Source organism: Callionymus lyra, chromosome 3 (genome assembly GCF_982586985.1).
Source record: "Callionymus lyra chromosome 3, fCalLyr1.hap1.1, whole genome shotgun sequence".
Lineage (NCBI taxonomy): Eukaryota > Metazoa > Chordata > Actinopteri > Syngnathiformes > Callionymidae > Callionymus > Callionymus lyra.
Genome location: NC_141820.1, coordinates 6,822,153 through 6,838,289, shown reverse-complemented (window position 1 = coordinate 6,838,289; position 16,137 = coordinate 6,822,153). Strand labels below are relative to the sequence as shown.

Genomic DNA, 16,137 nt, shown 5'->3' with positions numbered 1-16,137 from the left:
AGACTCGAAACTTGACACGGAATAGTGATTTATGACTCGAAACTTGACTCTGAATAGTGATTTATGACTCGAAACTTGACTCGGACTAGTGATTTATGACTCGAAACTTGACACGGACTAGTGATTTATGACTCGAAACTTGACTCGGACTAGTAATTTATGACTCGAAACTTGACTCGGACTAGTGATTTATGACTCGAAACTTGACTCGGACTAGTGATTTATGACTCGAAACTTGACTCGGAATAGTGATTTATGACTCGAAACTTGACTCGGAATAGTGATTTATGACTCGAAACTTGACACGGACTAGTGATTTATGACTCGAAACTTGACTCGGACTAGTGATTTATGACTCGAAACTTGACTCGGACTAGTGATTTATGACTCGAAACTTGACTCGGACTAGTGATTTATGACTCGAGACTTGACTCGGAATAGTGATTTATGACTCGAGACTTGACTCGGAATAGTGATTTATGACTCGAGACTTGACTCGGACTAGTGATTTATGACTCGAAACTTGACTCGGAATAGTGATTTATGACTCGAAACTTGACTCTGACTAGTGATTTATGACTCGAAACTTGACACGGACTAGTGATTTATGACTCGAAACTTGACTCGGACTAGTGATTTATGACTCGAGACTTGACTCGGACTAGTGATTTATGACTCGAAACTTGACACGGACTAGTGATTTATGACTCGAAACTTGACTCGGAATAGTGATTTATGACTCGAAACTTGACTCGGACTAGTGATTTATGACTCGAGACTTGACACGGACTAGTGATTTATGACTCGAAACTTGACTCGGACTAGTGATTTAAGACTCGAGACTTGACTCGGAATAGTGATTTATGACTCGAGACTTGACTCGGACTAGTGATTTATGACTCGAAACTTGACTCGGACTAGTGATTTATGACTCGAAACTTGACACGGATTAGTGATTTATGACTCGAAACTTGACACGGAATAGTGATTTATGACTCGAAACTTGACACGGACTAGTGATTTATGACTCGAAACTTGACTCGGACTAGTGATTTATGACTCGAGACTTGACTCGGACTGGTGAATTATGACTCGAGACTTGACTCGGACTGGTGAATTATGACTCGAGACTTGACTCGGACTAGTGAATTATGACTCGAGACTTGACTCGGACTAGTGATTTATGACTCGAAATTTGACTCGTAATAGTGATTTTTGACTCGAAACTTGACTCGGACTAGTGATTTTTGACTCGAGACATGACTCAGACTAGTGATTTATGACTCAAAACTTGACTCGGACTAGTGATTTTTGACTCGAAACTTGACTCGGACTAATGATTTATGACTCGAGACTTGACTCGGACTAGTGATTTATGACTCGAAACTTGACTCGGACTAGTGATTTATGACTCGAGACTTGACTCGGACTAGTGATTTATGACTCGAAACTTGACTCGGAATAGTGATTTATGACTCGAAACTTGACTCGGACTAGTGATTTATGACTCGAAACTTGACTCGGATTCGTGATTTATGACTCGAAACTTGACTCTGACTAGTGATTTATGACTCGAAACTTGACTCGGACTAGTGATTTATGACTCGAGACTTGACTCTGACTAGTGATTTATGACTCGAGACTTGACTCGAACTAGTGATTTATGACTCGAGACTTGACTCGAACTAGTGATTTATGACTCGAGACTTGACTCGAACTAGTGATTTATGACTCGAAACTTGACTCTGACTAGTGATTTATGACTCGAGACTTGACTCGAACTAGTGATTTATGACTCGAGACTTGACTCGAACTAGTGATTTATGACTCGAGACTTGACTCGGACTAGTGATTTATGACTCGAGACTTGACTCGGACTAGTGATTTATGACTCGAGACTTGACTCGGACTAATGATTTATGACTCGAGTTTTGACTCGTACTAGTGATTTATGACTCGAGACTTGACTCGAACTAGTGATTTATGACTCGAGACTTGACTCGGACTAGTGATTTATGACTCGAGACTTGACTCGGACTAATGATTTATGACTCGAGTTTTGACTCGTACTAGTGATGTGTGACTTGAACTCAGGATTATTTACTAAAGACTCAACTTGACAAAACTCTCTGGAGTCTCACCTCTGACTTTCACATTTCAGCTCTGAAGCTGTAGAAATGATGTTCTGACCTGAGAGTCTCCAGGTGACAGTGTGGACTCTTCAGTCCAGCAGACAGCAGCTCCACTCCTGGATCCTTCAGGTCGTTGAGACTCAGGTCCAGTAGAGTCAGACTAGAGGACGGAGAGCTGAGGACTGAGGACAGAAGTGAACAACTTCTCTCTGTCAGCCAACAGTCGATCAGCCTGTGAAAGAGACGAGTGTCGTCAACAAGTGACTTTTTCTCTATTTTGACTTGAAAGACTTGATTTGAGGAAACACTGAACTCTTTACATTCATAAGATCATCACATGATTGTGTGAATATTTGAAGACTTTTCTATCAATCAGGATCAACTTGATCAAACACATGAAATAATGATGTTTTCATCAGTTCAACACTTTCCTGACTTTGTTTCATTATTTATAAAAGTGTCACATGATACACAGAGACTGTTGTGAGAGGATTGATGTTGTTTTTATACCAGAAACAAACACAAGAGAAGAAGAAAAACTAAAGTCACAATAGAAATAAATGAATAAAAGTCATGAGAAAAACAAAGATGTTTGTAGATTATTTTTGAAGGTTGTTTATCAATCAATACATCGATCAACTTGTTTTCATCTGGTGACACCTTTTATTTGTGATTCATGAAAATGTCTCAATTGAAGATTTCTATAAAGTTTTCTTTCTATAAAGTTGTTATTTTCTACTTCTAATTATGTTTTCATTCATCAAAGTCTTCAAAGTTTCCCTCCATCATTGTTCAAACATGTGTCGTTTCTTTAAATCTCCAGGTTTCAAATGTTTTCTCTGTATTTCCAGGTTTGAATATGGAGGCCTGCGAGGGTCAAATCAAGAGTTTACTCACCTTTTCATTGATATTTGGAAATAATCTCCTTCCATGTTTCAAGACAATACTTTTGGCAGAGATGGAGACTCGAGTCACACCTATGACTCGTGACTGAGACTCGTTATTTGTGACTCGAGTCAACTGGGACTTATTAATAGTGACTCGACTCATACTAGTTATTTGTGACTCAAGTGTCGACTAGGACTAGTGATTTGTGACTTAAGACTTGACCTAAACTAGTTATTTGTGACTCGAGACCATAATCGTCCTTGTGATTTTGGGCTTGAGAGTCGACTCAGATTCTGGATCTGTTACTTGAGACTTGACTCGGACTAGTTATTTATCTCTTCAGTGTTCACTGGGACTAGGAATGTGTGACTTGATATGAGAATTAACTTTAACTTGTGATTCAAGAGTCGACTCCTACTAGTTACTTGTGACTCAAGCTCTGAAGCTGTAGAAATGATGTTCTGACCTGAGAGTCTCCAGGTGACAGTGTGGACTCTTCAGTCCAGCAGACAGCAGCTCCACTCCTGGATCCTTCAGGTCGTTGTGACTCAGGTCCAGTTGAGTCAGACTAGAGGACGGAGAGCTGAGGACTGAGGACAGAAGTGAATAACTTCTCTCTGTCAGTCCACAGTCTCTCAGCCTGAAAAAAATGAAACAGGAAATCAAACGTTGATGTTTATATCTTCAGAGATGTTCCAATGATCCACTTACAGAACTTTATGTGAAGCTTGAACCATCGGCAGAAGCCTCTCAAGAACCTCCTCTGAAGCAGAGTATTTCTTCAGGTCAAACTCGTCCAGATGTTCCTCTGAGGACAGTAGGATGAAGGCCAGGGTGGACCATTGAGCAGGAGACAGTTGATCTGTGGAGAGACGTCCTGATCTCAGCTGCTGTTGAACCTCCTCCACCAGAGAAGTGTCCTTCACTTCATTCAGACAGTGGAACAGGTTGATGATTCTCTCTGGAGACACATTCTCACTGATCTTCTTCTTGATGAGCTTTGCTGTGTCCTGATTGGTCCAAGAGCTTCTTCCTGTTTGTTTCAATAAACCTGTCAGGAGACTCTGGCTGGTCTGCAGAGAAAGACCCAGAAGGAAGCGCAGGAACAAGTCCAGATGTCCATTTGGACTTTCTACAGCATCATTGATTTCTTTCTGGTAGAACTTTTCTATGTCAACGATTCTTGACTGCAGGTTGACTTCAGAGTTGAAGAACTTCTGGTGAACATGAAGAGCAGCCAGAAACTCCTGAAGACTCAGGTGGATGAAGCAGAACATCTGGTCCTGGTACAGTCCTCTCTCCTCTCTGAAGATCTGAGTGAAGACTCCTGAGTGAAGTGAAGCAGCTGTGATGTCGATGTCACTCTCTGTCAGGTCTGATTCATAGAAGACCAAGTTTCCTTTCTTCAGGTGCTCAAAAGCCAGTTTTCCCAGAGACTCCATCATCTTGCTGCTCTCAGGATCCCAAACTGTGTCTGTCCAAGCTGCTCCATGGTACTTCAGCTTCTTGACTTTGGACAGAACCACCAGGAAGTAGATGAACATCTCAGTCAGGGTGTTGGGCAGCTGTCCTGTGTCTCCGCTCTTCAACATGTCCTCCAGAACTGTGGCAGTGATCCAGCAGAAGATCGGGATGTGACACATGATGTGGAGGCTTCGGGAGGTCTTGATGTGAGAGATGATGGTGCTGGTCTGCTCCTCATCACTGGACCTCTTCCTGAAGTACTCCTCCTTCTGGAGGTCAGTGAACCCTCTGACCTCTGTCACCATGTCCACACACTCAGGAGGGATCTGATTGGCTGCTGCAGGTCGTGTGGTCATCCAGAGACGAGCTGAGGGAAGAAGATTCCCTCTGATGAGGTTTGTCAGGAGGACGTCTACTGAGGTGGACTCTGTAGCTGCTGTCAAGACCCGACTGTTGAGGAAGTCCAGAGGGAGTCGACACTCGTCCAGACCGTCAAGGATGAACAGAACCTCGAGTCCTTCAAAACTGCTGAGATCTTTGGTTTCAGGAAAGAAAAGATGAACAAGTTCCACCAAACTCAACTTCTTCTCTTTCAGCAGGTTCAGCTCTCTGAAGGTGAAAGGAAACATGAAGTGGAAGTTCTGGTGAGCTTTGCCTTCAGTCCAGTCCAGAGTGACCTTCTGTGTCAGGAGGGTCTTCCCAATGCCAGCCACGCCCTTCGTCAGCAGGCTCCTGATTGGTGGGTCTCTCTCAGGTGAGGCTTTAAAGAGGTCTTCTTGTCTGATGGTGGTTTCTGGTCTGGTGTGGTTCCTGGTGGCTGCTTCGATCTGTCGGACCTCGTGCTCCTGGTTGACCTGGTCTGTGCCCCCCTCAGTGATGTAGAGCTCCGTGTAGATCTGATTCAGAGGAGCAGAGTTTCCTGCTTTAGCGACCCCCTCAGACACACTGTGGAACTTCTTCTTCAGGCTCCTCTTCAGCCGTCGTTGAATCTTTTCTACACGACTTCCTGAAGAAGAGAAGTCACATGAGTCACAAGATTCTAAAAGCTGAAGATCAATCTTCTCAGCAGCTGCAGGAATTTCAATCTCAAATGTTCTAATAGATTCAAGACTTCATTTTCAGCAGGTTGAAGGTTCAAATCCTCTTACTTCCCCACAGAAGACCAGCAAGCTCCTCCTGCTTCATGCTCCTCAGGAGGTTCAGGATGATCTTCAGGAAATCTTCTCTGTTGCTCCTCATCTGCTCCTCTTCACACTTCAACTCCTCCTCTTCCTCATCCTCCAGGTGTTTCTGCTCACCTGGTCTGAGAAACATCTTCACTCTCTTCAGTTCCTCCTTCACCAGGGTCATGACCTTCTCCTCCAACAGCTGAAACACAAACATGTGACTTGATCATGTGACCTACAGAGGTCACCAGAGGTATGTCTCAGTCTCAGGACCAGAGAGTCTGAGTCACATTCAAATCTCATCTTCTCTCTAAAACTAAACAAGAGTCTCAGCCACACCAGACCTTCTACTTCATGTATGAAGCTTACAGGTGGAGTTGTCCAGGATCAGAGCTTCATGAAGCAGCAGAAGCAGCTGACTGGTGAGTTAGCAGCTGTTGTAGTCAGCAGGTGAGGCTGAAGACTTGAACGTACCTGAAGTGTGGAGTCCACATCTGTCTGATGCTGCTGGACACACTGGAGACTGAGAACATCCGAGACCTGCTGATCCTCTCTGTGAAGAACATCAGGCCGTCAATAAGTTCTGTCTACTTCTACAAGGACACCAATGATCTGAGCAAGACTCTGACTCTTCCATGTGCAGACCACCTAAGATAGAATCTTCCACATTCATGGAAAACCAGGTGAAACACAAGTTTGTCTCACACTTCAGTCGTGATTTCATTCTCATGGCTGCAGTTTGTTGCTTCTTCTCTTGTGAGTCGACTTTCCTCCACGACTGTCTGCAGCACTTTTGACGAGCAGTTCGTGAAGCTCAATAAAAGAGAAGTTTTGAGCTGCATTGACTCATGAACATCTTCAGTTGAAGTCACCAAGAGTCACTAACTGCTGATAGAAACACACACAGCTGTGAGTGAAAGAATGATTGTTGAGGATCAACTAACAGTCTTTGACGACTCAAACATTCCCTCAATCATTGAATCAGTGACTCTTAAATCACTTGAAGTATTTTCTCTTATCAGTGACCTTCATCTGAGGCGCTCATATGATCCACGTGAATGTTGCATCACAAGAAAAACACTCAAATCAAACTTGACTTTTGATGAATATTTCATCACGTTTGTTGTGTGTCAAGTTTCACAAGACTTCAGGTGGAGGAGAAGAAAAGTAGTTGCACTATTTAGAATTCTTCTTCTTGACTCAACAACTGAAGAGACTGTTGGTCGTCACATGATACAAACTTCTTCAACAACGGATGAACACACAAGTTGCAGTGAGAAAATGATTCCAGTACTTAAAGCGCTGACAATATTTACAGATTTAGCTTCCAACAGGGAGGATGAGCTCCATGCACTGTTTTTTTTTTTGTTGGCCGTCAATGAGTTCTGTCTACTTCTACAAGGACACCACTACAACTCGTCACTTCCACCCCCACACTGGAACTCTCTCTCCCTCTTTACAGCTCAGCTCAAAACCACCTGTATTGTGTGATTTTATTGTATTTGTGATTTTATTTTGCAGCGACCTTGAGTCTCCTGAGAGGTGGTTTTAAATAAGATTTATTATTATTATTATTTTCTTCTTCCTCTCATGTGTATAGATATACTGTATAGTTTTCTCTGCATATTTAAATAACTACTATATGTTCTCATGTTGCTCCTGTTGTCTCTCACCTCTGATGCTTCTGTTCACCTTTGAAGTCAATAAATCTTCCCATAGACCAGTCACTCTTCAGAGACACACAGCTGGGAGCAGGTCCAGGTCCAGGTCCAGGTCCAGGTCCAGGTCCAGGTCCAGCAGATGTACGTAGCTTTGATCTGAACACACACAAGTAGCAGTAAGAAAATGTTTCCAGTATTTGAAGGTGTGATGTGTTACGACCTCCACTGATCAGATTTAGCCTCTAACAGAAAAGGTGAGCTCCAAGTACCGTAACTTTGGTTGTTTTGTTTGGATGTTTTAAAAACCTAACTTTAAAAACCTAACTCATTGTTGCAAAATTATGAGATTTTTGCTCGGCCTACTTGCCCATGAGTGCCTTTTCCTTGTGTTGCCCTTTTGTTTCTGTGAGCCAGTATTTAAGTTGATTATTATTATTATTATTATTATTATTCAAAAGTGTTAAAACTAAGATGTGTTATTCCTTTTTTTTCTTATTTCTTTTGGAATAGAGGGGAGATTCATCAACGAACGCATGTCACTCGCACGGTTGCACAAGGTGAAAGTAAGTGGTCCACACGTGTCACTTGTCCGTTAGCGGTTGCGCGCATCGTACGTGGTAAGTGAGTTATATGTGCTTTTAATGTACGATCCCAGTGCGATTGTTGTTACACGTTATTGTACGGATGTCCCAATTAGCAGTGTGCAAAAATGTAGTGCGCAATGAGCACTCAACTGTGCACTCAAATGGCCGGAAAATTGAGTGTGGATCGATTCCACCTGTAACCCACTGTTTACACTGAGTGATGTGCTTTGTGTTGTGCTTGATTTAAATGTATTATATTCAAATGATGAACCCTTTAACTTATCATTGAATATTTATTTTCGGTGATGGCATGACTGTCAGCTGAGACTGGGACTTTTTAAACAACGTTTTACAGCATGACACAGCGAGTTTTTGATGGAGGACAACGGCGATCCGAGGGTGTGAACAACAGAATCAAGCATTGGTGATTGTTCTGTCAGACAGTCAAGACCAAGCGTCCAGAGCAGAGTTAAAGAGTTTGGCGGCGTTGCGCAACTCGCGTAACAACTTGTTGACGTCTCACAGCTGACAGGGTCACCAACACCACCTGAAGCCGGTTAGCTGGATAAGCTAACCAACCACCTCCAAGTCCCCTCGACTAGGAACCCGCGTCGATCCACCAGATGCTCAGGTACCTTTTTATTTACTGGCTTTGCGAAGCGAAGCGGCCTCATCGTTTTTGGACTCAACGCGCCCGAGCGACGATTCAGGCCTGCAACGTTTATTTTGAATACTGATGGACAAACTGGTGACTATTTTGAGTTTGCACTGCTTTATCAAGTCACATCTTTAGTTTAAATTGATTGTGGGGTTTTGTGTGCCTTTGTCTATTATAAGTAAATTGGCGAATTCGGGGTCCTGCATTCTACTAGGTAGAGCAGGATCGCTACACACCCTTAACAGCCGCCATCTTAGTGACGTAGATGAAGCTAAACTGAAGCTACGTCACTGACGACGCATCTTTGGAGCAGATACCGACGTAAATGTCTAGAGAAAACACTCATTTTACCACAAAACAACAGTAATCAATTTTCAAAAAAGTGCTGTCAAGTGTCGTTGATAGTGTTCTAACAGGCCTGGATGCTTTAACAGTTTTCTCCCGACAACAGCCAGGCGGAAAAATAAAAAACACTGAACACTGCAAAAAATCACGAGACACTTCCTCACCTTAATCACATGCAATATTCTGTGGTGAATGTAAAACAAATATTTAAGTGCAATACTGCAAACACTGCTTTAATTCTCTCCCTCTCTGTCTCTCTTTCCTTCTTCCTCTCATGTGTAAAGATATACTGTATAGTTTTCTCTGCATATTTAAATAACTACTAGATGTTCTCATGTTGCTCCTGTTGTCTCTCACCTCTGATGCTTCTGTTCACCTTTGAAGTCAATTATTCTTCTCATAGACCCGTCACTCTTCAGAGACACACAGCTGGGAGCAGGTCCAGGTCCAGGTCCAGGTCCAGGTCCAGGTCCAGGTCCAGGTCCAGGTCCAGGTCCAGGTCCAGGTCCAGGTCCAGGTTCAGCAGATGTATGTAGCTTTGATCTGAACACACACAAATAGCAAGTTTTCCTTGTGTTGCCCTTTTGTTTCTGTGAGCCAGTGAGCGGAGAAGATCATCGAGACACCACTCCCCCCCATCCAGGACGTTGCAAAATCTCGCTGCCTGAACAGAGGCCACAGAATTCTGTCTGACCCCAACCACCCCCTCTATGGACCGTTCTCTCTCCTGGCATCTGGCAGAAGGTTCCGCAGTATCCTCTGCGTAACAGAAAGATTTAGCAACAGCTTCTTCCCTCCGGCCATCAGACTGCTGAATGCAATATAACTTCCATCAATGCACTATTTAAAACGTAATTTATTTGTTCTATTTATATTTATATTGCACTATTTTCAGCCAGGCCGAAAAATAAAAAACACTGAACACTGCAAAAAATCACGAGACAATACCTCACCTTAATCACATGCAATGTAAAACAAATATTTAATTGCAATACTGCAAACACTGCAATTAATTCTCTCCCTCTCTGTCTCTCTGTCTCTCTTTCCTTCTTCCTCTCATGTGTATAGATATACTGTATAGTTTTCTCTGCATATTTAAATAACTACTAGATGTTCTCATGTTGCTCCTGTTGTCTCTCACCTCTGATGCTTCTGTTCACCTTTGAAGTCAATATCTCTTCCCATAGATCTGTCACTCTTCAGAGACACGCAGCTGGGAGCAGGTCCAGGTCCAGGTCCAGGTCCAGGTCCAGGTCCAGGTCCAGGTCCAGGTCCAGGTCCAGGTCCAGGTCCAGGTCCAGGTCCAGGTCCAGGTCCAGGTCCAGGTCCAGCAGATGTACGTAGCTTTGATCTGAACACACACAAGTTGAAGTGAGAAAATGATTCCAGTATTTGAAGGTCTGACAGGAGAAGTGATCTTCTCACCTCTGAGCTCTGGTCTGACTGTCATGGTCTTCACCCAGAAGTTTTTTAGAGGGAGGATCTTCCTCCTCTGTGTCCACACCTGCACACAAACACAACAGCATCATGGATCTAATGGTTCTGGTCAACAAGTCAACTTGGGTCCATCACGTTGAAGCAGCAGCAGAACAAAGTCATGAGAGATGAAAGAAGACGTGGACAGAAGACTGTCTCTCACATGTGATGTCAACATTCTACATGAGGAAGAAGGAGGTGTGACCACATAGATGGTTGTGTCTAAACTCTGAGGAGTCATGTTGATCAATCAGCTTCATCATCATGAACAGGAAGTGATGTAGTATCAGGAGCTATGAGGAGCCATCATGAAGAATTACTGGTTACATTTGAATTCAACTTCCTGTTTGATTCTGCTCTGAAAAAAAGAGTTTGTTGCAAATATGAAAAAATGTTTGTGTTACTTGTTCAAACATTTTCACAATAAAGATTCATTCATTCACCTCACAACCACACTCTTGATTCATTCATTCACCTCACGAAGAAACTCTTCATTCATTTATTCACCTCACGACCACACTCTTGATTCATTTATTCACCACAATCTTCATTCATTTATTCACCTCACAACCACACTCTTGATTCATTCATTCACCTCACGACCACACTCTTGATTAATTTATTCACCACAATCTTCATTCATTTATTCACTTCACAACCACACTCTTGATTCATTTATTCACCTAAGGAGCACACTCTTGATTCATTTATTCACCACAATCTTCATTCATTAATTCTCCTCACGACCACACTCTTCATTCATTTATTCACTTCATAACCACACTCTTCATTCATTTATTCACCTCACGACCACACTCTTGATTCAATTATTCCTCTCCGGCCACACTATTGATTCATTCATTCACCTCAGTCTTGATTCATGTATTCACCTCAGTCTTATTTCATTTATCCACCTCACTCTTGATTCATTTATCCACCCAACTCTTGATTTGTATATTCACCTCACTCTTGATTCATTTATTCACCTCAGTCTTGATTAATGTATTCACCTGACTCCTAATTAATTTATTCACCTCACAAACTCAATCTTTATTCATTTATTTACCTCACTCCTGAATCGTTTATTCACCTCAGTCTTGATTCATGTATTCACCTCACTCATGATTCATCTATTCACCTCACTCTTGATTCATTTATCCACCCACTCTTGATTCATTTATTCACCTCAGTTTTGATTCATTTATTCACCTCACTCTTTATTCATCTCACTCTTGATTCATGTATTTACCCCAGTCTTGATTCATTTATTAACCTCACAAACTCACTTTTGATTCATTTATTCATCTCACTCTTGATCAAGGTATTCACCTCACTCTTGATTCATTCTTGATTCACCTCACTCTTGAGTCATGTATTCACCTCACTCTTGATTCATTTATTCACCTCACTCTTGATTCATTTATCCACCCACTCTTGATTCATTTATTCACCTCAGTTTTGATTAATTTATTCACCTCACTCTTGATTCATCTCACTCTTGATTCATGTATTTACCCCAGTCTTGATTCATTTATTAACCTCTGTCTTGATTAATTCATTCACCTCACTATTGATTAATTTATTCACCTTAATCTTGATTCATTTATTCACCTGAGTCTTAATTAATTAATCTACCTAACAAACTCACTCTTGATTAATCTATTCACCTCACTTTTTATTCATTTATTCACCTCATTCTTGATTCACCTCACTCTTGATTAATGTATTTACCTCAGTCTTGATTCATTTATTAACATCTCTCTTGATCCATTTATTCACCTCACTCTTGATTAATGTATTCACCTCACTCTTGATTCATCTCAGTCTTGATTCATGTATTCACCTCACTCTTGATTCATTTATTTACCTCAGTCTTGATTCATTTATTAACATCTCTCTTGATCCATTTATTCACCTCACTCTTGATTAATGTATTCACCTCACTCTTGATTCATTTATTCTCCTTACTCTTGATTCATTTATTCACCTCACAAACTCACTCTTGATTCATGCATTCACACTCTCACTGGGGAACATGACAACATGAAGAAAGTCACTAACCTGTGAGCAGCTCTCTGCTCTGAAGACTTGTGTCCATGTTTGTAGGTGAAACTTCCAGGTGAGCTCAGCTCCTTCTGATCCAGACTCAGGGAAACACTGATGAACCGTCAGTGAGGAGGTGTGTCTGTCAGAGACATCAGTGCAACATAGTGTGTTGTTGACTCACACTTTTATAACATAGTTCAACAACAAAACATGTGCCACAAGGATAAAGACGTTTGACAAGTTCAGTCACAATCTTGATCTAGAAGAAGGAATGCAGTCTTGTTCACCTGTCGCTGCCACACCTGTCGCTGCCACACCTGTCCCTGACACACCTGTCGCTGACACACGTGTCACAAACACAGCTTTATCTCTTTCATTTGTTTATTATCCAGTTGTATCTAGTGTTGTCCTTTTCATCCAAACAAGTCTTGGTTCTGATCCAAATGCTGCACATGTCCTCCAAGTGTCTTCAGCTTCGCACACTTGACAGAAGCTTCCATGACAGTGATGGACAAACACATCAGCACTTCTGAAGCATCATTGACATGTGATCTTTTCACCACAAACTCTTCGTTGTGTTTGTGGAATACTCTTGGCCACCGGGTGGTAGTATATAACCATTATACGTTGACTGAGTTGGTAGTCGGCCATCTTGTTCGTGTTTATGACGGTGGTTGGACGTTAATCCCGTAGTTGTAACGGCTCAGGAATAAGTGCTACTCAGGCCCCTTTCAAAGTTTGGGGAGCCAAGCTTAGAGGTCAATCACCGTATCGATCGACGAGCCTGTCGGACTGGGAGGCGGAGCCAACTCCCAAGGCCCCATCCAGGGACCTCTGGTCTCTGGAGGAGTTCCTGGCCTGTGGTTTCTCGCACAATGACCTCCACTTGGAAGGTCCGATCATAACCTGGTCCACCTTCAGTCACAGTACACTCCTCAGGTGCAGAGACAGACTGTGACCACTAGGACAATCAGAAAGTGGACACCAGCTGTGGAGGACGCCATCAGAGACTGCTTTGACACCACAGACTAGGATGTGCTGCTGAAGTCTCAAGAGGACATCAAAGGTCAGACACACTGTATACCAGATTATAATAATTTCTGCTTGGACGTTGTCGCCCCTGCTAAGACTGTCCGCTGTTACCCTAATAATAAACCGTGGGTAACAAAGGAGGTCAAGGATGTCCTTAACAGAGAGAAGGTTTCAGGAGCAGGTACAGAGACTCCATGAGGTCAGCAAAGCAGGAGGTGAAGCGATGAGGGGGAAAGTACCAACCCTGTGGAAGACTTCCTGTATAGTTCCAGTCCCGAAAAAGATCCGGCTAAAATCTCCTCTGCATGTTCTACCAGTCTGTGGTGGCCAGTGTTTTGTGCTGAGGTGTGTTGTGTTGGGATCAGAAGTGTCAACAGGTTGGACAGGTTGATCAGGAGGGCTCTGTGGTTGAAGCTGGACTCATTCTACTACTCCTTTTACTATTTATACTACTTATACATTTACTACTAATTCTACTTGTACTTTTGCTACTAATTATAGTACTGCTTCTACTAATAATTCTACTTTTACTTTTACTACTAATTATACTACTGCTTTTACTACTTATACTTACACTACTTTAACTAAAATAATAAATAAATAATATAATATTATTACACAAAATTAAATAAAGAGATGTTTGGAAATGTCTGTCAATGTTACAAGAACCACAAAGTGGTCCAAAATCACGTTAATAGGACGACAAAGAAAATATTAAACATACCAAAAATTCAAAATAAAATAAATAATACCTGACCTGACCTGCATTATAACTACAGTTAGACATTTCTCTAAAACTTCAATACCCCATACCACATCTGAGTTCATTTTTTTTTTTTTCAAATTTTAGTTAAAAAATATTTTCTTTTTACAATTACATTATTTTTCTTCTCCCCTTCGTGTGATTCTTTTCTTCTCTGTCAACTCTTTCATTCCTCTCATTGTGTACTTTCTCAGTCGTTGTGATGCAAATATTGTTATTCTTTTTTGATTTGGTTCTGGACACACCCCTGCCATTGGCCCGGATGTAGAGAATTGACAAAGATAATGTTCTGAACTCCATTCCCCCATGAATATGGTCTTTACCAAACGATAAAGTATTCCATCTATTTTATCCTTTTAGGTTAATGGTAGGAAAGGGGGTGATAAGGGTGACACCCATCAATCTGTGTATCAGTGGCTCTATTGCCAGGAACCCTATGGACACTCTGGGACGATCTTGGATGAGTTGGATGACATTCGACGCCGTACAACAACCTGGTCCTTGATGGACAAACATCGACGGTTTCCCCACAATGACCAAAGGGGGATTTTTATGTAACTAAGTTAGTAAGTAATATTTGTATCGCGCTTTTGCTTCCACTAAAACACCAAAGTAAATTATAATAATTATAATATTATCCATGTCATTTTAGTAGTTTTCTTTGGACTAAAAGTGATGCTCCTGATAGTGATATTCCAGGTATATTCTTAAAATATTACATTGTAATATTTGTTATAACCAGAGTGCTGGTCGTTCTGATAAAATTCAACCCTATATTCACTAAACTACAATACTATAAATACTATCAATACAACGCAGTTCTCGCCTCATAAGAAGTTATTTCTAGAACTAACTTGGCAGTTTTCCAGTTAAAAACATGACACTCACAAAACAACATTGAGACAAAGTGAAGGTTCTATGAAGTCAGAGACTAAAAGAGAGGAAGTAAGTCAGTAGAGATACAGGTCTACCATCAGGGGAGAGCAGTCGAATATCAACCAGCGACACGTCTCCCTGAAGGTCAGAGGTCACAGACAGCCAGAGGAGAAGACAACTTCACTACACAAACAGTCGATCAATGTCTTGTTTGAGAACAAGAATTGTGTATCGATCATGTCTGATCATTGAGCCATAACATTATGACCACCTGTTCAATGTTTCAGAAGCTTTTTTCCATTTCAACTTTTTTTAAATCATTTTACAGCAAACTATTGAAGAGTAAATGATGTAACCTGGTCAACAGTCTGAGTGACTCACGTCAACATGATTACGTTGAAATGATGTTTGTTTTAAGTTTCCAGGCGGAAATGTATTTCTATTCATTCACATTTCAACAAAACTCCTTTTTTTCTAAACTTTTTCTTAAGAAATTTCTGTTAAGTAAGATGTTTTGAAAAAAACTCATATATTAAAATATAACTATTTAATTTAATTTAATTTAATCTTATTTATCTTAACAAATGTCGTGGCTAGATAGAATAAAAATTAGATAATGACGAGTGAATCTATTTTGTGAAAAAGTCTCAAATCTGCCACGTTTTTCAAACATCTCCTGCTCTGACGTACGCTCCAGTAGAAACACAATTCAAACTTTAAAATGTAGATAAAGTCCAAATGATCAAGTCTTTTGTAGCTTTCATGGTTCTTCTGGTCACGGGTCAAAGCACACAGTCCTCTCTCACCATTTCCTGGCGGGGAATTGTCTCGTTTTAATTGCTCCTGATGAACATGATCTTCACTGAGGACCAGCATTGGAATCGTTCCAGTCGTGCGACTTAATCTGTTCAGTTTATGGAATATTATTTGAAACAATTATTATTTTTAAATGTTCTTGATTCGAGCAAAAAATCATTGACATCTTAAAAATCTTCTGGACCTGGACGAGTCTTCGTGGGTCAGAACATGTTTCGATCGGCTAGAGT

General features: G+C 41.3%; 2 protein-coding genes across 2 annotated transcripts in view; both read right to left on the bottom strand.

Annotated features, from left to right (window-relative positions):
- LOC148083141 (NLR family CARD domain-containing protein 3-like) overlaps positions 1-7,682 on the bottom strand; it is a 28,159-nt gene extending 20,477 nt beyond the window's left edge. Inside the window, exons 1-4 of the mRNA XM_087785873.1 lie at positions 7,679-7,682; positions 3,732-5,490; positions 3,487-3,660; positions 2,191-2,364 (exon numbers count right to left, since the gene is read on the bottom strand). Coding sequence (XP_087641999.1) covers positions 2,191-2,364; positions 3,487-3,660; positions 3,732-5,490; positions 7,679-7,682 — 2,111 coding nt within the window. The remainder of the gene's footprint in view (positions 1-2,190; positions 2,365-3,486; positions 3,661-3,731; positions 5,491-7,678) is intronic.
- A 1,569-nt stretch (positions 7,683-9,251) lies between these two features.
- On the bottom strand, positions 9,252-12,385 carry LOC148083140 (uncharacterized). The gene is made up of 3 exons (XM_087785869.1): positions 12,375-12,385; positions 10,040-10,249; positions 9,252-9,441 (listed from the first exon to the last, which is right to left on the bottom strand). The coding sequence occupies exons 1-3, from the start codon at positions 12,383-12,385 to the stop codon at positions 9,252-9,254; spliced, it is 411 nt and encodes a 136-aa protein (XP_087641995.1).
- Positions 12,386-16,137: the final 3,752 nt, after the last annotated feature.